A 25,110-nucleotide genomic window follows, 5' to 3' on the forward strand; every position below is an offset into this window, starting at 1 on the left:
AGACCATGCGATGAAGGCCGACGTCCTCTTCGCAGAGCTGTGCCCGGGCATGACGGTGGCCGAGTACTGCCTAGCGCCGCCAGCCGATGGCGTGTGCTGCGGGTTCGTCCTGTTCCTCTTCCTCCCTCTCGCCCGGCCGTCGAGCTGACCTCCCCTTCGCAACGCCCTGCAGGATCTGCCCGAATGCCGGGATCAGCGGCCTAGGCGGGCACATCTCGCTCGCCTTCTCGTCCTTGTCATCGAGTGCGTCCCTCGCCCCCTTTCCCTCGAGCCTGCACTGACCCTCGCCGTCCTCGCACAGTCGCCGCCATCGCCATCGCGCCCGCATCTGCGCCTTCTTCGCTCCTTTCGAACCTGATCCAGGCCAATGCCTACGCCGTGTCGCTGCTGGGCTACCTCCTCTCGGACTCGAGCGGTCTCGGCGCGTCTCTGCCTCCCCCTCTCCCTTCCTTGAGCGAGCGCACGCTCTGACAGCTTGACGGTCCGCAGACTTTTTTCACGCGGCGTATGCGCTCTTGCTCGCCTTCTCGAGCCTCATTCCCCTAGCGGCAGTGAGTCCTTACTCTCCCTCTCGCGCTCGAGCCGCTCGAGTCGAGCTCACCTCGCTCCCTCGCGGCAGATAGGTCCGTCGCGCTCTATTGGTTCGTCGGCGTGCGGCGCAAATCAGCCCTACTGACGTCGCATCGCAGCCGTCAGCCCTCCCTGGGCCGTCACGGGCCAAAAGTCGCCGCAAGAGCGCAAGGACGAGGCGCAGCAACTCGTCCTTGACGTCCTCGGCGAGATGGAGCGCGGTCACGGCTCGTCGAGCGACGACAAGCGCTCGCTGCGGCACCGCGGGCGCGGCCGCCTGAGCCGCAGGCGGCTCGCGCGCGTCATCGACGACAACCCGTCGCTCGTGCTCGACCTCGGCGGGTCGCGCCCGCCGTGCTGCGGCATCCTGGGCAGTCACTGGACCCTGTACGTCGGATTCGGAGCGAGCGTCTTGATCTGGGGCGCGGCGCTGTTCTTGGGCGTGCTGGGAGGCGCGACGGGCGGGACGAGGGTCACGCTCGCCCAGCCCAACTGTACCGAGGGCCTCGGTACGTCCTCCTTGTCCTCCTCGTGCGCCTCTAGCGACGTTCGGAGACTGAGTCGGCACTCGCACGCAGGCTCGGCCGCAGCGCTCATTCTTTACGCCGCACGTCCCCGTTTTCTTCGCCCTCGTCCTCTGCCGCCCGTCCTGACCCACTCGCATCGCGCAGGACATCGGCTTCATGATGCTCGGCGTCGCCATCTTCATCGCGACCGTCATCAACCACCTCGTGAGCCCGCTCGTTCCCCTCTTTCCACGGGCGCGACGACCCGCATCTTCTGACGGCCCGTGCCCGACCTTCCTCCTCCCTCTCGCCCTCGTCCCGCGTCGCCTCCTCCACGCCACACAGATGCGCGACGTCGCCGACGCCTTGCATCGAGATGTCATCACGACTTACAGCGGCTCGCCTCGACTCGTGTTCGGCGTCTCGTTCCTCATCTGGGCGCGTCCCTCTCGCCCATTTGACCCACCGAGACGGACCTGACCGTCTCTCCCGAGCAGCTCGTGTGGATGGTCGTGTCGTTCTCGGTCTACTTCCTCGCCGCCAACCAGAACGTCCTCGCGGCCGGCGAGTTCAGCTGGTCGTTCGGCCAGACTTTTTCCGCGCTCAGTGGGTCCCTCCTCGCTGCCTCCTCCAGCCGAACTCAAGCTCACCCTTCTCTGGTGTCGCAGTGATCACTCTGCCCGTCTACTCTATCGTCAAAGCGGCGTGGTCGCAGCGGCGGTGAGGGAGGAGGCGCAGAGGTAGCATTGCGAGCTCGTGTTGTACTGCAGGCTCGGTGCCCTCATCATGTTCGACGAGCGCAGCCTTACGGCGGCGCAGAGAGACTCGAGAGCGCGCTGTCGAGCGGAGCCAGCCGTCGACGTCGTTTGCGTTTGCGAAGGTCGTCGCGAGGTCCGACTGCGAGCGGCTCAAGCGCGAGCAGTACCGACCGGACGGCCCTCGCAAGTGATTACGCCCTCTCTGTGGGCTGCACCAGCGCCTACAGCTTGACCGGGCAAGCCAGAGGTCTCGGAAAATCAAGTCGGCTGCGTCCTCGGAGCTGCTCTCGCCGCCAAGCTTCTCTCGCCCGCCCTCTCACCTCGCCACAAGCTGGCCATGGCGCCGTACACGAGCCTCGCCTCGAGCTCTCACGACGTCGAGCTCGGCCACCCCGAGGCCAAGGCGCGCGGCGACCTGCGCATCTCGCCGCCGCAAGGCCTCCGGCGAGCGTCGTCCCTCAAGCGGCGCCAGCAGGAGCGCACGAGGCGGTTCGCGGTCGGCGGCGGCGTTGCGGCAGCGCTCGTGCTGCTGCTGTGGACGTTCACCGGTGGGCGGCGCGAGGAGAGGCGCGAGGTGTTTGGCCCGCCGCCCAGCTTGGTGCGGGTGGGGGCGAGGGCAGGGACGGCGCCGAACGCGACGACGGTGCGTCGAGCTGTCTCTCTCTCTCCCTCGTGTGCGGGGCAGACGACCCTGCGCGAGCAAGGTCGGCTCTGCTCGTGTGGCTAGAGACCGCGCTCACCTCCACCTCCTCGTCCTACAGCTTCTCACGTCGGCGGCACCAGCACGGTCATACCACGATGCGCTCCGACCCGATCTGCGATACCTTACGTGAGCACGCGCCGAGTACCCTGAACGATCTCGGCCCGAGGAGCTGACCCTCGCCTCCCTCACAGCCTCGACACCTGGAGCGGCTGGTCCGGCCAGTTCCTCACCGTCCTGAGCCAGCTCTACCTCGCCCACCTCACTCAACGTGTCGCCATCATGTGCGTCCCTCGCTCGCGATTCTGGATCGAGTCGAACTCTGGAGGCCGGGACCCTGACCCTCTCTCGCCGCCCTCCTCTCCCTCCTTCTCTCACCACCCCGTCTCGCCGTCCCCGCGATTCTCCCGCCTCGTCCACTCGACCCCGAAACGTCCCCGCGACAGCCCGAGCTTCCGCGACGCCGACCACTATGGCGACGCGATGATCACGGCCGACCTGCTCATGGACTTTGGCAAGTACCGGCGCGAGCACGGCGCGCTCTTTGTCTTCTGGGACGAGGTCAAGCCGCTCGACCGGGCCCACGCGACGACCGAGCGCGACGCGATCGGGTGCTACATGGGCGTCAACTCGTTCGAGGGCGGGCGGTCGTTCGACGAGCACAACCTCGACCAGACGATCTGGCGCGTGCCTCGGCCCGGCGGGCACCTGCAGAACTCGGTCGAGGCCCTGACGCTGTTCGACTATGACGACGAGGACCGCCTCAAGCGGCTGCGCAAGTTTGCCGACAAGGAGGGGCGCGAGATCCCGCCCAACATGCTCGACTCGCAGCTGTTGTGCTACAGCAGCCTGTGGGACCTCGCGCACGCCGGCGCCCTCACGACGGGCTGGGCGTGGTACGAGGGCTTTCGCGGGCAGCAGCGCGAGGCCGGCGAGCTCAAGGACATGCTCGCCCTCTCGGCGAGGGGCACGCACCCCGAGTGGTGGGCCGTCGGGCAGTACGTCGACTTTGCGCCGGGCATCTGGGACATTGCGCTCAACGCGACGCACCACACGCTCGGGCTCGACTATGTCCCCAAGAACCTCATCACGATCCATCTCCGCCGAGGCGACTTCAAGGCGAGCTCCCCTTTCCTTCCCTTTGTTCCCCTCTCACACGCCGTGCGAGACGAGCAGCACTGACTTTTGTTTCCTCCCCTCTCCCCTCCGTACGCGCACAGTCATGGTGCTCGGCCGGCGAGAACTGCACGCCGACGGTCGACCGCTACATCGAGAAGCTCGAGCCGCTCCTCGACCTCTCTCCTCCTGGTACCAAGAGTGCGTCCTCTCTCCCTCTTTCTCTCCCGCACACCGCCTTCTAGCGCTCGCTCTGACACTGCCTCCCCTCCCCTCGGCGCCCTCTCGCAGTCCTCGTCACGACCGACGAGCAGGACGACGGCGACTTTCTCGGCGCCATCGACGCCCTCGGGTGGTACCGGGTCGACCACCGTGCGCTCGGGACCAAGGCGATCCTCGACGCGCGGTACGGCGAGGCGGCGCCCTGGGCCGACGCCGTCGTCGACCAGGCCATCCTGTCGCTCGGCGCCCACTTTGTCGGCACGAGCGGCAGCCAGGTGTCGCTCCTCACCGAGCTCAGGGTCGCGGCGTGGAACGGCGGCGAGACGAGGCTTGTCGAGCGGCCGTCGTAGCTTTCTTTAGACCGAGAGGTTACTGTACTCGAACGCGCTTTCTAGACTCTCTCTCTGACGGGCAGCTCTCGAGGCTTTGGAATCTGGACATGGTCATCTTTACAACATCTGCGAGAGCGGGAGAGGTACGGCCGTGAGCTGCGCGTTGCGAGAGAGGAGGAGGAGGAAGAGCGAGCGCACAGAGAGAGGAAGCACCTGCACGGAGAACCCACGCCCCGGCTCAAGCCCGTACGCCCTGCCGCAGCGCGTCCTGCTCCTTGAGCCTGAGCTCGCGCTCGAGCTCGTCCCACCCGTCCTGGTCGGCCTGGCTCGTGGCGGTGGCCGGCGCCTTGAGGGCGGCGAGGGTCGCGCGTTGGTCAAGCTTCCAGCGGACGAGGTCGGCGAGGCGCTCGCCGTCGGGACGGTGGAGGCGACGCTCGTAGAGCCAGTAGCCCCAGATGCCGGTGGTTGCGCCGAGCAGCACGTCGCCCCACCTGCGGCGAGGAGAGAGGAAGGCGAGGACGCCGGGTGAGCTCTGGTCCGAGAGGCCGCAGGGCGAGGGTGGTTGGACGCACTTGGAGATGAGGTACAGGCGCGGCATGCAGAGCAAGAGAGAGCTGGAGACGAGGTAACTAGAGAGTTGCTCGGTCGTCGTCGCTCGTCCTCATCTGCTCCTTCGTCTTGTGCGTCCCAGCATGGCTCCCCGACCACGCCTGCCAGCTCTAATCCCGCCAGCGAGGCACCTGCACTCGTCTGCCTGCGCTCGACACCCGCCACCGCCGCTCCCGACCACCGTCGCCGCCTCGCTCGCGGCCGCCTCGTCCAGCACCGGTCCGGCACCCGACACGCTCAGCGGCTGGATCCGCTCGGTCCGCAGGCAGAAGAACGTCTCGTTCGCCGTCTTGAGCGACGGCAGCCAGGTCGGCGGCGTCCAGGTCGTCCTCCCTAAAGGCCTCGACGACGGGTGCGCTCCTCCTCCTCCTTCTCTCCTCTCGTCCGCCGTGGACTAACCCTCTCTGTGTCTCGCAGCTTCACCGTCGGGTGCTCGGCAAGCTTGCGCGGCGCGTGGGTCGACAGTCGAGGGCAGGGCCAGGCCAAGGAGTTCAAGGTCGACGAAGTCACGTTCGTCGGAGAGAGCGACGCCGAGGTGCGCCTCGTTCCTCTGGACTGGCTCTCGCCTTTTCGACGTCTGCCTGACACAATCGCATTGTCGCAGACGTACCCGATGCCCAACACGAAGCAGGGCATCCCTCTGCCCGTCCTGCGCCGCAACGCGCACCTGCGCCCGAGGAAGGACGGGCCGGCGGCCATGCTCCGGGTCCGCAGCGAGATGAACTGGGCCCTCTCTGATCACTTCCGGGTGTGCTCGCGATTTCCACTCTCTCTGCCCCTCTCTCGGCGACGGCGCACTAACTCTCGCAAGAACCGCCCGCAGCGAGAAGGTTTCGTCCGCGTCGAATTGCCCATCATCACGTCGTCCGACTGCGAGGGCGCAGGCGAGGTGTTCCGCGTCGTCGAGGGCGCACCTGAATCACCCGCACCCGCCAGCACCGCACCTCCCGCACCTCCAGCCTCGACCGCCGACTCGCCCAAACCCGCACCGCCACCCGCACCCTCTCGCTACCTCACCGTGTCGACCCAGCTCCACCTCGAGGCCGTCACGTCGTCGCTCCAACGCGCGTACACGTTCGCGCCCTGTTTCCGCGCCGAGAAGAGCGACACGTCGCGGCACCTGCAAGAGTTCTGGATGCTCGAAGCCGAGGCCGCCTTCCTCGACGCCGACGTCCCGACCGCGCTCGACCAGGTCATGCACATCGCCGAGTCGACCGTGCGCGCGATCGCGACCCACGTCCGCGCCCAACCCGACGTCGAAGCGCACTTTGCGGCCCAGGCGCCCGCGCTCGAGGCCCAGTACGCCGCGCTCCTCGCCCCGGCGCCGTACCCTCGCCTGTCGTACACGCGCGCGGTCGAGCTCCTCGCGACGCACGCGGCGGCGCACCCGGGCGCGTTCGCGTTTGCGCCCGTGTGGGGCGCGGGCCTGCAGACCGAGCACGAGCGGTGGCTCGCCGAGGACCACGTCCGAGGACCGCTCTTCGTCACCGACTACCCGTCGGCGCTCAAGCCGTTCTACATGCTCGCCAACGAGGCGGCGTCGGGTGCGAGCTCGGTCGGCGAGGCGGCGGGCGCACGAGCCGGGCGCCAGACGACGGCGTGCTTCGACCTGCTCGTGCCCGGCGTGGGCGAGCTCGCCGGCGGGTCCCTGCGCGAGCACCGCCGCGAGCAACTCGTTGCGGCCATGGACGCACACGGCCTCGACCACGAGGGCGCGTACCGGTGGTACGTCGACCTGAGGCGGTACGGCACGACGCGCCACGGCGGGTTCGGCCTCGGGTGGGAGCGCCTCGTCGGGCTCTTGACGGGCGAGACCAACGTGCGCGAGTGTACGGCGTTCCCGAGGGCCGCAGAGGGCAGCAGGTTCTGAGCGCGGTCGAGGGGGGTCCGGGCGTAGCTGCGGCGAGTCGGTCGAGGTCGGAGTGGGTCGACGAGGTGGAACGGGACGCGGTCGCATCTCGGTCTGCGTTGCATCGTACGACCATGGCCCGCATTCCAACTCGTGCGCGCGCGAGAGAGAGAGAGGAGTCTCGCAGTTTGCGACGCGTCGAAAGCGGGCTCGCCGCCGCGGTCGAACGAGGGCAACAGCTTGCTCGCGCCTCCTCTCGTCTTTCTTCACCCCGTCCGGCTCCGTGCTTTGCCTCTCTCGCAGTCCAGCTTCAGTGCCTTTTCTCTACCAGCAACCGCGCATCCCCCCCAGCTCCCTCGCACCCCTCGCCGTCGTCGCCTCGCCCTTGCCCACCCACCTCGCCCGCCCTTTCTACCTCAGCATGTCGTCGCGCTTCCAGCCCTTTGCGCCCAACCCGGCCACCCGCCCTCAGAACGTCGGCATCCGTACGTCCCCTCTCTCTCTGCCCCCCTCCTCCCCGCCTCGACTCGAGCTGACCTCCACCGCCTCCCCCAACCCGCAGACGCGATCGACCTGTACTTCCCTCTGCGCTGCATTGACGAGGCCGACCTCGAGCGCTTCGATGGCGTCGCCGCTGGCAAGTACACCATTGGCCTCGGCCAGGAGAAGATGGCGTTCTGCGACGACCGAGAGGACATTAACTCGTTCCTCCTCTCGGGTGCGTCCCACTTTCCCTCTCTCGCGGTCGTGTCGCCGTGAAGCCGCACGGCACGACCTAGACAGGGCGGAGCGAGGGCGTTCGAGCGAACGAGGCGCACTCGGGCGACCCGACCCTGTGCCGAGCGAGCGAGGACTCGGCACCCGTCGACGACCCGACACTGACCCTCGTCTCGTCCTGCGCGCAGTGACCAAGTCGCTCCTCGAGAAGTACGACATCCCGCCGTCGTCGATCGGCCGCATCGACGTCGGCACCGAGACGCTCATCGACAAGAGCAAGTCGGTCAAGACCATCCTCATGGACCTGTTCCCGGGCAACTCGGACATCGAGGGCATCGACTCGAAGAACGCGTGCTACGGCGGCACGGCCGCCCTCTTCAACGCGTGCAACTGGGTCGAGTCGAGCAGCTGGGACGGCCGCTACGCGCTCGTCGTCGCGGGCGACATTGCCATCTACGCCGAGGGCGGTGCGCGCCCGGTCGGCGGTGCCGGCGCGTGCGCCATGCTCATCGGCCCTGACGCTCCCCTCGTCCTCGAGCGTGCGTCCCTCGCCTTCCTGTCGCCCTTTTTCCCCGCCCCGACCACCACCTGACCCTGCCCCCGCCCCCTCTCTTCCCGGTCCTGCAGCGGTCCATGGCACCCACATGGCCAACGTGTACGACTTCTACAAGCCGCACCTGTCGTCCGAGTACCCCGAGGTCGACGGACCCCTGACGCAGACGTGCTACCCGACCGCGCTCGAGACGTCGTACGACCACTTCCGCCTCAAGGAGTCGCGCCGCCTCGGCAACGCCAAGGGCGACAAGAAGGACGTGTCGCTCGACGACTTTGACTACGCGTGCTTCCACTCGCCGTACGGCAAGCTTGTCCAGAAGGGTTACGCCCGCCTCGTGCGTCCAGCCTCCCTCTCCCCTCGAGCTGTGTGGCCCGCCGACTGACACGCACGCGCACACAGCTGTACAACGACTACCTGTCGAACCCGACGGCCGACAAGTTTGCAACGGTCCCGGCGCACCTCGGCGAGCTCGACCGCGCGACGACGGTCCTCAACAAGGAGGTCGAGAAGACGTTCACGGCGCTGTCGTCGGCCGAGTTCAAGGCCAAGGTCGGGCCCGCGACGCTCACGAGCAAGAAGCTCGGCAACATGTACACCGGGTCGCTGTACGGCGCGCTCGCGTCGCTCCTCGACGGCGTCGACTCGGCGACGCTCCAGGGCAAGCGCGTCGCCATGTACTCGTACGGGTCGGGCCTCGCCGCGAGCTTCTTTTCGCTGCGCGTCAAGGGCGACACGAGCGAGATGCAGAGCAAGCTCGACCTCAAGCAGCGCCTCGAGAACAACCAGGTCCGCCCGTGCGAGGAGTTTGTCCAGGCGCTCCAGGTGCGCCCAGCCTCTCCCTCCTCTCCTTTCTCGTCGCCTTTGTCGAGTCGACTGACACGAGCTCTCTCCCCTCGCCCTCCCCCTCTTTCCCTCGACCTCCTCGACCACCCTTCCCTCCCGCTCGCACCCCCCTCTCTCTCTCTGAGCAGCTCCGGGAAGACAAGCACAACATCTCGGACTACACGCCGGCCGGCCGCATCGAGGACATCCCCGTCGGCGCCTACTACCTCGCGCACTGCGACGGCAAGCACCGCCGCGTGTACAAGGTGCGCGGCCAGGAGGGCAAGGCCGACGTCGTCGAGAACGGCAACAACGCGCCCGACGCGCAGCAGATCGCCTAGAGCGTGGAGCGCCCGCTCGACGATCGACGGTAGAGGAGTAGGAGGAGGAGGATAGAGAACGGACGGACTAGAAGGAGGAGGAGGAAGAGGACGAAGACGAGGGGCGTGGTCGCTGGACGACGGAGGAGGGAGCTTTCCTCGGGGGACGAGTCTCGCGGTCTTATACTCTCGCAGTCGCAATGTTCCTTATGCAGCTTTCGCATTCTCTGTTGCGTGGGCGAGAGAGGCAGCTCGAGTTCATCACCTTTGGCGCGAGCCAGAGGTCGCGGGGAGGAGAGCAACGTCCTCGCCTCTTGCACTCCACACTGCCGCCCACGCTGGCTCTGCTGCCCCTGCCTGCAGCCATGCAGTCGACCTCCACGGCGTCCCAGGCCGACCGGCTCCTGCAGCGCAAGCCCCAGCCCTCGTCGTCGCTGTCGTCGCGCGACACCTCGCCCGGCCCGCCGCAGCTCGACCCGCGCCTCGACAAGCGCACCGACGACTGGCCTGTCCAAGCTGGTACGACTGGCTCGGCTGGCAAGCCCGCCGCGCCGGGTTACCTCCTCGACAAGGTGCGTCCCCACCCATCTCGCTTCCCCTCGGACCCGCCGCCACGACACCGCCTCGGGCGACGTCGAAACCGCGTCGAGCGGCCTGCACGCCGCACAGGGACCTCGAAACTGACCTTGCAGGAGCTCCCCCGACGTGCACGCAGGGCTCAGTCGAGGAGCCGCCGTCATCGAACCGGGTCGACTATGCCGTCCTCGCGCTCGTCTTCGTCCTCGCGGCCATTGTGCGCTTCTGGCACATCGACTTTCCCGCCCAGGTCGTGTGCGTCCTCTCTCTCTCTCTCTGTGCGTCCTGGGCAGACGAGGTCGAGCAGGAGCGCTGACACGCCGCCTCGCAGGTTCGACGAGGTGCACTTTGGCAAGTTCGCGAGCTACTACCTGCGGCGAGAGTACTTCTTCGACGTCCACCCTCCACTGTGAGTTTCCTGTTCCCTCGTGCGTGTCAGAGAGGCGCAAGCAGGGGGAACGACGAGCTGACCCACCTCGTCCCGCCTCTGCGCCCGCAGCGCCAAGCTCCTCCTCGCGTTCCAGGGCTGGCTCATCGGGTACGACGGCCACTACGAGTTTGACAACATTGGCGAGTCGTACATCTCGAACAAGGTGCCGTACGTCGGCATGCGCACCCTCCCGGCCCTCCTCGGCAGCGCCATCCCGACCGTCATCTATGCCATCATGCGCGAGAGCGGGTACCCGAGGCTCGTCGGCCTCTTCAGCGCCTTCCTCGTCCTCTTTGGTGCGTCCACGTGCCTCTCCTTCGACGCCGGCGGGAGGTTCGTGCACTGATTCGGTCACGCCGTCGCAGACAACGCCCACATCACCCAGACCCGGCTCATCCTCCTTGACGCGCCCCTGATCCTGTTCATGTGCCTTGCCTTCTACTCGTACATCCGGTTCCACAAGCTGCGCTACTCGTGCGTGTCCTCTCTCTTCCTCTCCCTCTTGCCGACAGGGCTGACCAGCTCGTCCCCGCCCGCAGCGAGTTTACGCGTCCCTGGTGGACCTGGCTCGTCCTGACGGGCGTCTTCCTGTCGCTCACCATCTCGTGCAAGATGGTCGGCCTGTTTGCGTTTCTCGCCGTCGGGACCGCCGTCATTGTCGACCTGTGGAACATCCTCGACGTCCGCCGCGGCCACTCGATGGTCCGTCCCTGCCTTTCTCTCGATCTCTCCCTCCTGTCGTCCGAGCGTGCAGCTGACTCAGCGCGTTCGACCCTCTGCAGGACTACGTCACTCGGCACTTCTTCGCTCGCGTCGTCGGCCTCATCCTCGTGCCGGCCTGCGTCTACCTCTTCTGGTTCTGGGTCCACTTTGCCGTCCTCACTCGGTCGGGCTCGGGCGACGACTTTATGAGCCCGGCGTTCCAGCAGACGCTGCTCGACAGCCCGTTGACGGCGCTCGCCGAGGGTGCGTGCGCAGCTCTCCCGAAATCGAGTCGGGAACCTTGTCGAACCAGGGACTGACTCTCGGTCTTCCCCTTGACTCGCGCACGCAGAGATCCGGTACTACGACACTCTCACGATCCAGCACCGCGGCACCAAGGCGTTCCTGCACTCGCACCCGGACCGGTACCCGCTCAAGTACGACGACGGCCGCATTTCGTCGCAAGGGCAGCAGGTGACGGGCTACCCGTTCAACGACACGAACAACCAGTGGATCGTCGAGCCGACGCGCGAGTTGCCCGACACGGGCCGCGGCCGCATCGTGCGCCACAACGATGTCGTCACGCTGCGCCACGTCATCACCAACACGACGCTCCTCACGCACGACGTCGCCTGTCCGACGCTCGCGACCAACACCGAGTTCACGACGTGGGGACGGCCAGTGCGCGACCGACGACGAGTGCGCGACCAAGCGCGCCGACACACACTTCCGCATCAACGTCGACGGCGCGCACGAGGGCCAGCAGTGGATGACCAAGTCGGGCCACTTCCAGCTCGTGCACGTCCCGACGCGCGTCGCCATGTGGACCCACACGGACCCGGTCCTGCCCGACTGGGCGTACAAGCAGCAGGAGGTCAACGGCAACAAGAACCTGCGCGACAAGTCGACGTACTGGGTCGTCGACGAAATCGTCCACGACGAGGGTGCGTCGGCTCTTTCCCCCCTCCTCTCTCTCTCCCCTCGACGAGGACCGGACCGTCCTGACGCCGTCCCCCTTCACCTCGCAGCCAAGCCCGACCTGATGCGGCCCAAGAAGGAGGCGCGCAAGCCGGCCAAGATGAGCTTCCTGCGCAAGTTCTTCGAGTTGCAGATCCTCATGCTGCAGCACAACGCGGGCCTCACCGACTCGCACCCGTACGCGTCGGGCCCGGTCAACTGGCCGTTCCTCCTGAGCGGTATCAGCTTCTGGACGGGTGACGCCGAGGCGAGGACCCAGGTGTACCTCATCGGCAACGTCGTCGGGTGGTGGACGTGCATCATGGCCCTGAGCGTCTTTGTCGGCGTCCTCGCGGCCGACCAGCTCGCCCACCGGCGAGGCTTGACGCCCATCCCGACTCGTGCGTCCCCTTCTCTCCCTCTCGCCCTCTCGTCGCTCGGACCCCCAACCTGACACGCCGACCTCGTCCGCAGCGATCCGCAACCGGCTGTACAACAGCGGCGGCTTCTTCCTCGTCGCGTGGCTGTTCCACTACGCGCCCTTCTTCACCATGTCGCGCCAGCTGTTCCTGCACCACTACCTCCCCGCGCACGTCACGTCGGCCCTCGTCGCCGGCGTCGTGTTCCACTTCCTGTTCTGCGGCGACTCGGTCAACTACCCGGTGTCGGTCGCCGGGCGCTCGACGCGCCGGCGCCCTCGGCAGCGCGCCGTCGTCGGCAAGCCCATGAAGGTCGCCTTTGTCGCGTTTGCGACGCTCCTCGTCGCCAACTACTGGTTCCTGCGCCCGCTCACGTACGGCACGCCCGGATTGACGCCCGACCAGGTCGACCGCCGCAAGATGCTGTCGTCGTGGAGCCTGCACTACGCGGGCAAGCCCGGCGGCGGCGGCGGCGGCGGCGGCGACAAGGACCAGTGAGGCGTCGAGCGATAGACGACTGGGCTGCAATTCGGTCGTTCTTTGTCGAGTCGGTGCGCTTGCGGCAGTGGGAGAGAGAGAGATGCGCATGCGGCACTGTCCTCGACCGAGAGCGCGAGTGCGAGGCTGGCGCTCGACGCTGCGGCTGCTTGTCGAGTTGCCGAGCGCGCTCGTAAAGGCGAATCTCGCCGAGCGCGAAAGCTGTCGTTGTTGCCGTGCCGCTCTCGCCAGGTCTGGCGAAGCGGGCGCAAGTGCTCGCTCCCCTTCTCGACCGCCTCTCGACCCTCTCGAGATCCTTGCAGTACCCGTGCACCCGCTGCATCACTCGCTGAACGACTCGCACGCCCGCACGGCCCCGACTCAGCGCCCTCGCCGCCTCCACGCGACTCGCTCAACACCGCCTCGCCACCTTTCAGCACCGACCACCCTCGCTGCAGCGCTACTGCCACGGTCGACTGCGCCAGCGCTTCGCCTCGAACCCTGTGCAAGGTGCGTCCTCTTTCTCCTTCTCGCCGTGGGACGGGGCGAGCGGGGCGTGGGGAGCAGCTTGGAGCAGAGGGGACGCTGGGCTGCGGGCCGGATCGGTGCGGTGTGGGCGCAGCACAGGGGCATGTAAAGCCCCTCCAGAGGCTCGCGAGTGGCCTACTCGGCCCAGCACAGGCGTTGGCCGCGAGCTGCCTCATCGCCTCCTCGTCGTCCAACCAGGGCTCGAAGCGGCGGCGCAGAGCGAGTGCGCTAACACTACAGCCTCGCACGCAGATGTCCGGCCTTCGACTACCCTCAACACCCCGAGCCTCGCTCTCGGCGAGCGGCGGCTCCGCCCTCCCGACCCCTTCCTCGCGCCGCAAGTCTGGCGTCCCTCGTCCCCCGTCGTCCCTCGCCCACAACGGCGAGCTGTCGGCCCTGCGCCAGGCCATCTCGGCGCACGACCCGGCGAGCTACGCTGCCTCGCCCGGCGCGTTTGACGACCCGGACAGCCCGTTCGCGGTCGGCATCGCCCTCGGCGGCCACCCGGCGCACGAGGGCTCGTCCGGCTCCGAGCGCGCCACGCGACAGCCCGTCCTTCCCGGCGTGCGCACCGGTCCTGTCCAGCCGAGGGCCGCCGTCCCGAGTCGCCCGACGACCCCGTCGACGCCGTCGTACGCGCGCGCGCGCACCCCGACCGGGTTCGGCTCGTCGACGTCGCGCTTTACTCGGCCCACGTCGCGGCAGAGCGGTGGCGGTGGCGACGAGCTCACGGTCGGCCGCGAGGTCGCGTTCGAGATCGCGGGCGACAAGATGGAGGGCACGCTGCGGTTCGTCGGCGAGGTCGAGGGTAAGAGCGGGCAGTGGGGCGGCGTCGAGCTCGATGCGGCGTTCGCGGGCCGAGGCAAGAACGATGGGAGCGTCGCAGGGTGCGTCCAATATCTCTCTTAGGCGGTCTGATTGGCGCGCGGGCCGCGGTCACGAACCCTTCCTCCATCCACAGCGTGCAGTACTTCGCGTGCCCGCCGCAATGCGGCCTCTTCCTCCCGCTCGCCAAGGTGACGGCCAAGCCGAGACCGAGCATGCCGCCGCCCCTGACGGCCGGCTCGCGCGCGAGCAGGATGGCGGGCATGAGCGCCAAGGACCTCGCCTCGCGTCGATCCAGCCTCGCGCCCTCCTCGACCACCACTACGAGCGCTACGCCCGCCACCCGCACGCGCTCTCCGACCAAGCCGAGGACCTCGCTGTCGCCGACCAAGCCGAGGACCTCGATGTCGCCGACCAAGCGCCTCTCGGCGTCGACCTCGGCTGCCCCGTCCACCCTCACGACGCCCAAGCCGACCCGCCTCAGCCGCCCGTCCATCGGCGGCGCCGTCGGCTCGACCCCGACCACGATGCGCAAGTCGCTCGGGGCGACGCCTCGCGCGTCCCTCGGCGGCTCGATCAAGCGCCCGCCGTCGTCGCTGCGCACCCACTCGGCCGCGCCCGACGTGCCGCCCATCCCGTCCGCGTACGGCCTCGCGCGCTCGGTCACGCCGTCGTCGCAGTCGGGCCGCGTGACGCCCTCGACGCCGGGCGCCATGATGCGCCGGCGCACGTCGCTCGCGCAGAGCGACCTCGGCTCGTCGATCCGGCCCTCGACGCCCTCGCTCCGCAGCTCGTCGCGCCAGTCGTTCGCGTCGTCCGTCTCGCGCCAGTCGCACCGCTCGACGACGTCGACGACGGCCGACCCGGACGAGCTCGACGACCTGCGCCGCGAGCTCGCCGAGGCGCAGCAACGCGAGGGCGAGATCCGCCAGCTCCTCGAGGGCAGCGAGCGGCTCGGGCGCGAGGTCGAGGACCGCCTCGGCGAGAAGAACCGGCGCATCGCCGACCTCGAGGAGCGGCTCGCCGTGCTTGAAAAGGAGCGAGAGCGGGCGCGCGAGGACGAGGACGCCCGGCTCGCCGCGGCGGCGGCGCAGGGCGGCGAGGAGGGCGACCGCGCCGCGCGCGTACGCGAGCTCGAGAAGCGCGTCGAGGAGCAGCAAGCGGCGATCGAGGCGCACAAGGCGGCGCACGACAAGCTCAAGCGCGAGGACAAGCACCGCACGGCGGCCAAGGAGGCCGAGGTCGAGTCGCTGCGCGAGCGCCTCGAGCGCTCGGCCAAGGACCACGACGAGGAGCGCGCCGACCTGAGCAACCAGGTCGACAAGCTGCGTTCGGCCGGCCAGGCGCTGTGCGAGACGTACGAGGAGAAGATTGCCGAGATCGAGCTCGCCCGGCTCGAGGCGGTCGAGCTCGCCGAGACGCTCCAGGCGCAGCTCGAAGGCGCAGGGGACGGTGCCCGGGCGGCGTCGTCGTCGCGCGAGGACTCGCCCTCGGCGTCGCGCCACCACCTGTCGGCGTCCGTCTCGGCGGCGCAGGCCATCGACGCCGAGAACACGCGCGCCGAGCTCGACCACCTGCGCGACAAGGTCGCGACGCTCGAGGAGCAGCTCGAAGACGCGCGCATGCAGCTCGAGCAGGAGTTTGCCGACGCCAAGTCGAGGCGGACCAAGGTCGGCGAGGCCGAGCAGCGGCTCAAGGGCGAGATCGCGTCGCTCAAGGAGGCTGTCGGTGCGTCCCTTCTCTCTCTGACTCTCTCTCGGCCCCTCGCCCTGTCGCCGCGACTGACTTGCCGTGCCTTTCCTGCAGATCGCTCCGCCAAAGCCGAGTCACGCCTCGCCGCTCGAATCGACGAGCTGCAGGCGGCTCTGCACGAGTCGCAGGCGACGCTCGAGGCCGAGCGCTCCGAGCTCGAGGGTCTGCGCCACGACGCCTCGGGCGACGCGACCGCCTCGATCGCCGACGACCTCAAGCGCGTCCACAACGAGCTCTCGGCGACCAAGGCCGACCTCGAGCGCACGCAGCGCGACGCCGCACAACACACGGGCCTCGTCGGCGAGCTGCGCACCGACCTGCGCAACGCCGAGAAGGAGATCGAGCGCCTGCAGAAGCTCGCGCCGCCGTCGCCGTCGAGCAACGTCGGCGCGAGGAGCAGCAGCAGCTCGTCGAGCTCGCCCGAGGACCCGTCGGCAACGCGCGAGCAGATCGTCGGGCTCAAGAGCATCATCGAGACGCTCACCGAGGAGAACAAGCAGCTCGTCGACCGCAACAAGGCGATCGAGGGCGAGACTGCGGGCCTCAAGTGCGTCCTCCTCCCCCTCTCTTCTGCCGTTCTTGCGTCGTCCGTACGGCCACCCCGTCCTGACGCACTCATCATCCCAGGGACTCGCAACGTGCGCTCGAGATGACTGTCGAGAAGTGCGTCCCCTAATCTCGCGAGTCGACCCTCGCGTTCGTCGCTCACCTTGCTCTCCCACCGCGCAGCCTCATGGCCCAGCTCGACAGCGGATCCGCAACTGCGACTGCTGCGCCCGGCTCGCCCTCTTCCAGCCTCGCCGCCGACTCGTCGCTCCGACGAGAGCTTGAAGAACTGCGCGGTCAGCTCAAGGAGGTGCAGCGCAAGAGCGACCTCGAGATCAAGGCACTCACGCAGGAGGTGCGTCCCCTTCCTCGACCTCTCTCGCTTTCGCCCTGGAGCAGGACTGACGACGCGCTTTCCCGCAGGTCACCGAGCTCGAGTCGCTGGTCGAGTCCAAGATCTACCACGAGGACGAGCTCGAGTCGGAGCTCGAGAAGTACAAGGCGCTCGCCGATGCCGTCAAGGCGGGCCCGGCGTCGTCGAACGGCCACGCCAAGCAGCCGTCGGTCGTCCTCGATGCTGGAGAGGTAGGCGAGTGCGAGATGTGCGGCGAGAAGGGCCATGACCTCGACTCGTGCCCCGACTGTGCGTCACGCGCTCCCTTTTCTGTCCCTTTGCGCCGTCCTGACTCGAGCCTCTCTACCTCGTCCTGCAGTCGCCGCGTCGTCCCCAACTCGCACCTCGTTCTCGTCAAACTCGCTCGCCGACCTGGGCGCCGAGACCAAGCCTGCGAGCAAGCCCTCGGCCTCGTCCACCAACGCCGCCGACTACTGCGACGACTGCGAGGGTGCGTCGGCCTCTCTCTTACCTCTCTCTCTCTCTCTCATCGACAGTCACTTATCCAGCCCGTCATGCGCGCAGAGTACGGCCACGCCCTCGAGGACTGCCCGCTCGCGAGCGAAATCTTCTAGTCGCACCTCGTCCCCTCTCCTCGTCTTTGCCCCACGCACATTCGCTCTTCTCCCTCCTCTTCCTCCACTCGTTCTTTCCCATCCCTGCGCGTCGCGCGCCTAATCGTCCTCGAGTGTAGAAGCAGCCCCGTCCTGTCGTATCATGGCCTCAGCCTCTCTCTCTCTGGCTCTCGAGTCGTCGTCGCGGAAGGAACGATGAGAGGAAAAGCCGAATGACAACACGCTACAGAGAGGCAAACACCGAGACTCGCTCGAGGCTTCGCCCGCCTCAGCGCTTCTTCCTCGCCGCCGCCGGCCCTTTGCCCCTGCGCTTGCCCTTGGCCTTGCCCTGCTTCCTCGCGGGGCCCGTCGCGCCCTTCTCCTCGGCGAGACGCTCCTGCTCGTCGTCCGTGTTTTCGGCGTTCTCCATGGCCCAAGAAAACGCGGCCTCCTGCTCGAGAGGGAAGACCGACCCAGAGTCAGTGTGCTGCCCGCCTTCTAGAGCGGCGCGAAAAAGAAAAGGAGACAGAGAGGTTGGACGCACGAGGTCTTCGAGCATCTCGGGGTACGACTTGGTGCGCGTGCCCGTCGCACGGCGTGCGCGGCGGTTCGAGACGAGGGCGGCGCGCGAGAGGAAGAGCTGGTCGGCCTCGGCCGACTCGCCGAGCTCGCGCAGGTTGGAGCGCGCGATCCAGCCACTGCGGAACGAGCACGCTGTCAGTCGTTGGGACGAGGAGAGAGAGGGGGGGAGAGAAAAGAGAGGAGGAGAAGCGACGCACCCGGAGCGAGGCGGGTCGTCGAAAAAGAGGACCGGGACTTTGTCGGCCCCGGGCGGGCGGTTCTCGCGGATGAACGACGGCGTGTCCTCGGCGTCCGGGTCGACGACCTCGGCAGGGAAGAACGGGAACGGCGGTTGGCGAGCCCAGACCAGGTAGCCTGTGGGCGACGAGAGGTCAGTCATCGCGTTCGAGAGGGGTCCGTGCGAGAGAGAGAGAAAGAGGGACGCACCCTCGGTCAGGTCCGTCTTGGCCGTGATCTCGATCTGCGACTGGAGCTCGAGCATGCGCTTGTCGAACTGGCGCGCCGACTCGGCGTCGGCCTTGCCGATGTGGACGGCCGACATGCCCGGCTGCGGCGTCTGCGACGGTGTCGGGCCCGGTGTGGCGCCCTTGCCCTGCTTCCTGGGCGTCTCGGCCGGCGCGGTCGAGCGCGCCTTCTTGTCCTGACGCGCCCGCTTGGCCGGCGACGGTTTGACGTCCTCGACCTCGCCGCTCTCGACCGGGATCGGGGCCTCCTCCTCCTCCTCGACGACAGGCTCGACGGCCCGGCCCTTGCCCTTCCTCGTCGCGGCGGCGCCCGCAGGTGCTGGAGGTGGAGCGAGCGCGGCGGCGTCGACGGTGGACGGGGTCGGCGGGAGGACGAGGGCGCCCGTGCGAGGGGTGCCGGACGTCGACATGGACGCCGAGGCGGACGAACGGCGACGAGAGCCCTCGGGCAGGACCCACCTGTGAGCGTGCAACGACAAAGAGAGGGTCAGTCACGGCGCCGAGAACGGAGAGAAGAGGGCGAGCGCGAGGACGCACCCAGTCTCGAAGTGCTTGAACGACGCCTTTGGGTCGACGTCCTCGAGCAGCGCCGCCTCCTTGCGCGCCGCGGCCGACATCGCCGGAGCTCGCTCGACGACCTCGACGCCGGCGTAGCCCTTGGGCAGCGGCTTGACCGCCCTGCCCTTGCCCTTGCCCTTGCCCTTGCCCTTGTCCCCCTTGTCGCCCGCAGCCGGCGCCGGCGGCTGCATGACGACGTCCTCGCCCTCGCCCTCGTCCTTGTCATCGGCGGGCTCGTCCTGCGTCGCTGCACGAGCGCGCGACGGGCGCGGCCGCTTGGCCGGCGCCGGCGTAGGCGCCGGCGTCGCGGCCGAGGTGCTGGCGCGGGTCGTGCGAGGCGTCCTCGCGCTCGGGACGGGCGAGTCGAGCCCGGCGAGAGCGGCGGTGCGCTTGCGGCCCTTAGTCGCGGTGGTGGGCGCGGGCGCGGTCGAGGTCGACGGCTCGTCCTGCTCGGGCTCGACCTCGGCGTCGTCCTCGAGAGGCGGCTCGACGTCGATGGCGTGCGCCTTGCCCTTGCCCTTGACCTTGCCCTTGACGGCGGCCCTGCCCCTCGCCTTGGGCTTGACCTCGACGTCGCCCGTCCCGTCCTCACCCTCGCCATCGCCATCGCCCTCACCTGCCACCGCCGACTCGGCCGCCCTCGTCTCGTCCTCCTGCGCCCTTGCCCGCTCCTCCTCCTCACCCCTGACCCTCTCCTCCTCGTCCTCCCTCGCCCTGCGCTCCCTCTCGTCCCTCCTCGCCCTCTTGCGCCCCTCCGGGTCCGCCGTGTCGTACCCAAACTCGAACAGCTGCTCGCGCGCCTCGGCGTCGAGGAGCTTGACGAGCGCCGCGCGCGGGAGCGACGACGGGTCGGCCGCAGCGGCGTCGCGGTCGTCGGCGTCGGCGTCGGCGTCGTCGGCTTCGTCGAGGGCGGCGAGACGGGGCTCGATGGCCGACAGGACGCGGACTGCCGCCTTGTGCACGGGCGCCGACGACGTGTTGTACCGGCGCGCGTTGTTGATGACGAGGCGGATGTCGCCCTGCGAGCCCGGGAGCGAGAGAGAGAGAGTCAGTGCGGGAAGAGAGAGAGAACAGGCGGGCGCGGGAGGACAAGGGCGGGAAGAGAGAGAGGGAGGGGGGGGGGGGGGGGGGACGCACGACGAATCGGCGCCCGACAGGTACTCGTGCCGCGCGAGCTTGGTGCCCATCGTCTCCCAGTCCATCGGGTAGTGGATGAGGTCGTAGTAGTCGGGCACGAGGTCGCGGTCGACGGGCTGCGCAAAGTAGCGCTGCTTGTCGAGCCTGTGGGACCCGGTCCGAGCGAGGAGAGTGCGAGTCAGGGCTCGTGGCTTCCGAGAGAGACGGCCTCCTCGAGAGAGAAGAGAGAGGGAAAGAGAGAGGGCAGGGACGCACGCCTTGACCTCGTCGAGCACCTTGCGCATCTCCTCCTCCCTCGGGAACACCCACCCGTCGACCGTCGTGCGGATCCACGTCGCGCGCTCGAGCTTCTTGCGCTCGCGCTTGCGCACGAGCTCGGTCAACATGCGCACTTTTTCGAGGTCGTTGCGCACGAGGCGCAGGAGCTCGAGCTTGTGCGCCTTGTCGGCCTCGGACTGCTGCCGTGCCGTCGCCGAGGCCGTCCAGGGCTGCGTCGAGTGGCCGGTGCAGGAGTAGGTCAGTGAGTGTGCCTCTGGAGGACGGCGAGCGAGAGAGAGAGAGAGAGAGAAGGAGAGGAGAGAGGCAGGGGACGCACCTCGAGGTGAATCCGCTTGAGCAACGGCGCGCCCCTCCTCGCCTCGCGCTTGAGGCTCCAGTACCGACACACGACGTTGACGACCTCCTTCTTGTTGGCGAGCTTGATCCCGCCGCCGCCACCGGGTGCGCGCGCCGAGGACGAGGCTGAGGGCGCCGACAGGTACGCGACGATGCGCTCGGCGAGCTTGTGCGGCACGACGGGCGGCGCGCGAGAAAAGGTCGGCTGGTACGCGCGGGCCGACTTGGTGCCGCCGCCGCCGCCTCCTCCTTGTCCTGGTGCTGGTGCGGCGGCGGCGGCGGCGGGAGGAGCAGCCGCCGAGCCCGAGCCCGATGCGGCAGCGGCGGCGTCAACGGGGAGCTTGAACGTGAGCTTGAGGAGCGACGGCGCGGCCGGCGCGGCAGCGGCGGCGGCGGCGGCGGGCGCAGGAGCGGGCGCAGTCGAGGTCGAGGCCTCGGCCGACGAGGACGACGCGAGGACGAGCTGGTTCTGGTTGTGCGAGGTCGCCGATGCGGGTGCGACGAGGCTTGAGAACGCCGCCGCGGACGACGACGACGAGGGGACGGCCTTGAGGGGCGTCGCCGTACGGGGCTGGGTCGTCTGCGCGCAAGCGCACCTCGACGAATCAGCTCTTGCGCTTCCGCAAGCGCGAGAGGCGAAAGAGAGGGCGGGGCGCACCTCGCCATGCTTGTCGCAAAACGCCCTCAGCTCGCCCGTCGCGGCCGAGCCCTGGCGCATCTTGAGCGACAGGCCGTGCTCCCTCGCGCACGTGACGTGGAACGCCGTGTAGCACGAGCGGTTGGCGCACCTGTCGCGCGGGGGGTGTGGCGTGCGGGTCAGGGTGGGTCGAGGGGGGAGCCCGAGCGGGAGAGAGAGGGGGAGAGAGGTAGAGGGGGGGAGGGACGCACTGGATGCAGGCGCCGACGCGCTTCTTGCAGAGGTAGCAGACCTGCGCGCGAGTACGAGGGCATCGTCAATCGTCGGTCGAGGCGGTCGAGGCGAGAGAGAGGAGCGCGAGCGCGACTCACGAGCTTCCACCTGCTCTTGGGAATGTGCTCGATGCCATCGACGGGCTCCATGTAGACCGTGTTGCTGACGCTCGTGTCGGGAATCCAGATGGCGCACAAGAGGTGGGCCCACTGGCCCGTCGTCGTCTGCTTGAAGGCGCCGTACGTGCCCGGGCACAGGACGCACCACACGGGCTTGTGCGGCGACACGGTGCACTTGCGGCACAGCCACTGGCCCTCGGGGATGTAGGGCACGCCGTAGCAGTCTGGTGGGCGAGCGTGAGGGAGTCAGTGAGTGCGCGAAGGAGAGAGAGAGGGAGAGGGAAGGGGAGGGACGGACCCTGGTGGACGGCGAGGTTGCAGCCGTCGCAGAAGACGATGGCGTTGGCGTTCTCGCACTCGCCGTCGTCGCAGATGGCGCACTTGCTGTCCTCGCTCGGGAGCGCGTTGGTGCGCTTGGGGATGTTGCGCGTCTGCGGGCGGGCGCGTCGAGGTTCAGTCGCTGGCGGGATCGAATGAGACCGAGAGAGGGAGGGCGAGGCTTACGAGGTCGAACCACTCCTTCTCGATCTTGTCCATGATGACCTCGAAGACCTCGTACGAGATGTGGGCGAGGCCGTCGCGCTTGCGGTCGCGGTTGAGGGCGTCGAGCCAGAGCTGGTCTGCGGGGCGGGGTTTGCGGGTTAGAGGGTCGGTCGCCGTGGCGCCGTCGTGAGTGGGGCAGGCGGTGTGCTTACCCTGGTCGTCCATGTCGTACTCGACCTGGCGAGCGAGGTCCGACTCGAGGGGCTGGAGCCAGCGGAGGTAAAGGCCACCCGGGTCTGCGCCCGAGTGGGCGGCGTGGGTGTGCGACTCGAGTCGGGCATGGTGGTACCAGTCGATTCCCGTGTTGTAGCCGTACGGGCCGTGCTGTTGCGGGTTGTTGACGCGGGGCGACGCGAGCGGGGCGTCGAGGACTTTGGTGAACTCGACCGAGGGGAGCTTGGCGGGGGCCAGGGCGGGCATGGTGTTGGAGCCCGCTGCAGCGGTGCGAGCGACAGCGTTGACCCGCGAGCTGATGAGAGGAGCGAGGTGGGCGAGGGCGAGGCAACGACGACGACGACGCCCGCTCTCTCTCTTCCTCGTACCGCTGCTTGCCACCCTGTTGCGCTCGAGATGGCCGCCGTATCCTTCTCCCAGCCTGGCCTCCTCGACCCTTACAACACCGTCCTCTCTGGCGGTCAGTCCTCCTCCTCCCCCACCTCGTCACTCCTCCCCCCGTCACCTCACCTCCTCGCTCACCTCGGCCCCCGGTGCACCCACACAGGCAACAGCGACTGGGCCCTCTACACCCTCGTCGGCTCGGGCTTCACCAGCGAGCTCAAGTTCACCGCTCAAGGTACCCTCCCCTCCCCTCCCACCTCGGCCTCGTCCCGCACCACCTGACAGCTGAACCCACCTCCCATACAGGCTCGGGCGGCCTCGACGAGCTCGAGGACGAGTTCAACGATGGCAAGGCCATGTTTGCCTTTTGCCGCCTCAAGGACCCAAACTCGGGCCTCCCCAAATTCGTCCTGGTTTGCTGGGTCAGCTCTCCCCCTTCTCTCTTTCCAGGCCTCGAGACACCCCGACTGACCCTCGACGCACGCACGCAGCTCGGCGAGGGCGTCCCCGACCAGCGCAAGGGCCTCTTCCCGACCCACACGGCCGCCGTCTCGGCCCAGCTCCGCGGCGCGCACGTCACGATCCAAGCCCGCTCCGACGCCGACGTGTCGCCGTCGCACATCCTCAAGCGCGTCAGCGACTCGTCCGGCGCGCGCTACGGCGTCCACAACGAGCCCGCCCAGCCGTACCGCGCCCCGGCCCCGGTCGGATCGAGCTACGTCCCCGTCGGCCGACCGGCGTACACGCCCAGCAGGCCCGTCGCGCCCCCGACGCCCGTCGGCACGGCTCACACGCCGCGCTCGAACGAGCTCGCCGAGTTGCGCGCCGCGGGAGCGGCAAAGGCGGCTGCTCCGCCGCCGGCTGCGCCGCGCGCCCTGCCCGGCTTGACCGCGGGCTCGGCGGGCCTGCGCGTCGCAGAGCCGGCGACCAAGCCGGCTCCCGCTGCCGACGACGACGACGACTTTGCGCCCCAGGTCAAGAAGCCGTCCTCGTTCGCCGCTCCTCCCCCTTCCGCCGCCCCTTCCGCGCCCGCTCCCTCCTCGACCTCGAACCAGGCGTCGGCGGCGTCGTCGTCGTCGTCCGAGCGCCCCACCGCAGTCGGCACGTCGTACACGCCCGTGTCGCTCCCCAAGCCGGGCAAGCTCGGCAACCGCTGGCAGGCGGCCGTCGCGTCGGGCGCCCAGGCCAACGCCGACGAGACGCCCGCCAACGCCACCTCCGGCGCCGGCGCTGCCGCCGGCGCCAAGAAGCCGCTCACGTGGAGCGAGCGGCAGGAGCAAGCGCGCCTCGAGCGCGAGCGCGACGACGCCGCGAGCGCCTCGGCCTTGTCGCTCTCGCCCTCGCCCGCGGTCAAGGCGGCGGGCGCCGCCATTGGCGGCACGGCGGCTGTCGGGCTCGCGGCGGGTGCGGCGCTCGGCGTCGGCGCTGGGCTCGCGGGCGCGGCGGCGGTCGGCGTCGGGGCGGCCGCGGTCAAGAGCGCGGTCGACAGCCGCGAGGAGGACGAGGAGGAGGGTGGGGAGCGCGACGAGGATGGGTTCGGGGCACCGCCGCCGCCGCCTGCGCCGCCGGCGAGGAGCGACCCTGAGCCCGAACCCGAGCGCGAGATCGAGGTGCGCCTCCTCTTTCCTCCTCCCCTATCTCTCTTTCTCCTCTCCTCCTCCCGCCTCCCTGACGCCTCCCCTTTCCCACACAGGGCCCCACCGCCACCCTCGCCTCGCTCTCGCTCTCGACCGGCGACGCGACCGGGTCGCTCCCGCCGCGCACGCCCTCGTCGGGCCAGCGCGCGCGCGCCCTGTTCGACTACGACGCCGACGAGGACAACGAGCTGAGCCTCGTCGAGGGCGAGGTGCTCGAGCGCCTCGAGCAGGTCGACCCGGGGTGGTGGGAGGCCGAGAATGCGCAGGGCAAGAGGGGCATGTTCCCTTGTGCGTCGCGACGCTCTCCCTCCCTGTCTCTCTCTCGCGCACGCGAGGGACACTCACTGATACAGCTCGATGATCACGACGCAGCCAACTACGTCGAGCTCATCGACGAGCCGCAGGACGAGCCCGATGCGCCGGCCGACAAGGACGACGAGCCCGAGCCTGCTGCGGCGGCCGCTCCCCCTCCTCCCCCTCTATAAGCAGACAGAGTATTAAGTTATGATGTCGTACCTTTTGCATAATGGGTCAGCAACTTAATAATGCAGGCAAGATTAAAAGTCCAAGCGAAAGCGACTATCGAGCCGAGCGCATCGATGGGTTAAGTCTGTATTATTAGACCCGAAACGACGTGATCTAGCCATGGGCAGGAATATAGGTCCGAACAGATGTACGTTGCATAGTGCTCTGATGACCTGTGGCTAGGAGTGAAATGCTAATCTAACGTCGTGATAGCTGGTTCTCTGC

At 68.6% G+C, this 25,110-nt stretch overlaps 9 protein-coding genes across 9 annotated transcripts in view; 7 read left to right on the top strand and 2 right to left on the bottom strand.

Moving 5' to 3' along the window:
* Positions 1-10: 10 nt before the first annotated feature.
* RHOBADRAFT_53260 (uncharacterized protein) lies at positions 11-1,861 on the top strand (the record flags this gene model as incomplete). The annotated part of the gene is made up of 10 exons (XM_018416754.1): positions 11-102; positions 173-243; positions 302-415; positions 490-551; positions 620-641; positions 690-1,012; positions 1,242-1,301; positions 1,422-1,514; positions 1,574-1,682; positions 1,745-1,861. 10 exons carry the CDS (start codon positions 11-13, stop codon positions 1,798-1,800), a joined length of 1,002 nt encoding a protein of 333 aa, XP_018271312.1. The 3' UTR covers positions 1,801-1,861.
* Positions 1,862-2,154: 293 nt separating this feature from the next.
* On the top strand, positions 2,155-4,323 carry RHOBADRAFT_66360 (uncharacterized protein). Its single transcript, XM_018418952.1, has 6 exons — positions 2,155-2,477; positions 2,596-2,663; positions 2,729-2,818; positions 2,981-3,653; positions 3,755-3,851; positions 3,942-4,323. Exons 1-6 carry the CDS (start codon positions 2,172-2,174, stop codon positions 4,220-4,222), a joined length of 1,515 nt encoding a protein of 504 aa, XP_018271313.1. The 5' UTR covers positions 2,155-2,171; the 3' UTR covers positions 4,223-4,323.
* A 119-nt stretch (positions 4,324-4,442) lies between these two features.
* Positions 4,443-4,802, bottom strand: RHOBADRAFT_43753 (uncharacterized protein; the record flags this gene model as incomplete). Its single annotated transcript, XM_018414285.1, has 2 exons — positions 4,443-4,695; positions 4,777-4,802. The coding sequence occupies 2 exons, from the start codon at positions 4,800-4,802 to the stop codon at positions 4,443-4,445; spliced, it is 279 nt and encodes a 92-aa protein (XP_018271314.1).
* Positions 4,803-4,896: 94 nt separating this feature from the next.
* On the top strand, positions 4,897-6,683 carry RHOBADRAFT_53263 (uncharacterized protein; the record flags this gene model as incomplete). Its single annotated transcript, XM_018416755.1, has 3 exons — positions 4,897-5,165; positions 5,231-5,561; positions 5,637-6,683. The coding sequence occupies 3 exons, from the start codon at positions 4,897-4,899 to the stop codon at positions 6,681-6,683; spliced, it is 1,647 nt and encodes a 548-aa protein (XP_018271315.1).
* Positions 6,684-7,083: 400 nt separating this feature from the next.
* RHOBADRAFT_36114 (uncharacterized protein) lies at positions 7,084-9,297 on the top strand (the record flags this gene model as incomplete). Its single annotated transcript, XM_018413331.1, has 6 exons — positions 7,084-7,147; positions 7,225-7,380; positions 7,568-7,918; positions 8,007-8,269; positions 8,335-8,757; positions 8,907-9,297. The coding sequence occupies 6 exons, from the start codon at positions 7,084-7,086 to the stop codon at positions 9,096-9,098; spliced, it is 1,449 nt and encodes a 482-aa protein (XP_018271316.1). The 3' UTR covers positions 9,099-9,297.
* A 117-nt stretch (positions 9,298-9,414) lies between these two features.
* On the top strand, positions 9,415-12,659 carry RHOBADRAFT_36119 (glycosyltransferase family 39 protein; the record flags this gene model as incomplete). The annotated part of the gene is given in 11 exon segments (XM_018413332.1): positions 9,415-9,649; positions 9,793-9,908; positions 9,985-10,062; positions 10,153-10,379; positions 10,449-10,557; positions 10,623-10,785; positions 10,866-11,049; positions 11,138-11,466; positions 11,486-11,729; positions 11,814-12,143; positions 12,217-12,659. The coding sequence occupies 11 exon segments, from the start codon at positions 9,443-9,445 to the stop codon at positions 12,657-12,659; spliced, it is 2,430 nt and encodes an 809-aa protein (XP_018271317.1). The 5' UTR covers positions 9,415-9,442.
* A 759-nt stretch (positions 12,660-13,418) lies between these two features.
* Positions 13,419-17,414, top strand: RHOBADRAFT_53266 (uncharacterized protein; the record flags this gene model as incomplete). Its single annotated transcript, XM_018416756.1, has 8 exons — positions 13,419-14,053; positions 14,128-15,719; positions 15,798-16,290; positions 16,371-16,406; positions 16,473-16,644; positions 16,713-16,932; positions 17,003-17,134; positions 17,209-17,414. The coding sequence occupies 8 exons, from the start codon at positions 13,419-13,421 to the stop codon at positions 17,256-17,258; spliced, it is 3,330 nt and encodes a 1,109-aa protein (XP_018271318.1). The 3' UTR covers positions 17,259-17,414.
* Positions 17,415-17,526: 112 nt separating this feature from the next.
* RHOBADRAFT_53267 (uncharacterized protein) lies at positions 17,527-22,585 on the bottom strand (the record flags this gene model as incomplete). The annotated part of the gene is made up of 14 exons (XM_018416757.1): positions 17,527-17,688; positions 17,782-17,935; positions 18,017-18,173; positions 18,246-18,742; positions 18,821-19,860; positions 19,975-20,122; positions 20,234-20,466; positions 20,574-21,173; positions 21,252-21,381; positions 21,482-21,522; positions 21,602-21,846; positions 21,921-22,053; positions 22,127-22,242; positions 22,318-22,585. 14 exons carry the CDS (start codon positions 22,583-22,585, stop codon positions 17,527-17,529), a joined length of 3,924 nt encoding a protein of 1,307 aa, XP_018271319.1.
* A 150-nt stretch (positions 22,586-22,735) lies between these two features.
* RHOBADRAFT_53268 (uncharacterized protein) overlaps positions 22,736-25,110 on the top strand; it is a gene marked incomplete at its 5' end in the record, with an annotated part of 3,083 nt that continues 708 nt past the window's right edge. The window contains 6 exons of the mRNA XM_018416758.1: positions 22,736-22,799; positions 22,887-22,958; positions 23,030-23,136; positions 23,215-24,333; positions 24,417-24,648; positions 24,733-24,840. Coding sequence (XP_018271320.1) covers positions 22,736-22,799; positions 22,887-22,958; positions 23,030-23,136; positions 23,215-24,333; positions 24,417-24,648; positions 24,733-24,840 — 1,702 coding nt within the window. The remainder of the gene's footprint in view (positions 22,800-22,886; positions 22,959-23,029; positions 23,137-23,214; positions 24,334-24,416; positions 24,649-24,732; positions 24,841-25,110) is intronic.

This window comes from Rhodotorula graminis (assembly GCF_001329695.1).
Source record: "Rhodotorula graminis WP1 unplaced genomic scaffold RHOBAscaffold_6, whole genome shotgun sequence".
Lineage (NCBI taxonomy): Eukaryota > Fungi > Basidiomycota > Microbotryomycetes > Sporidiobolales > Sporidiobolaceae > Rhodotorula > Rhodotorula graminis.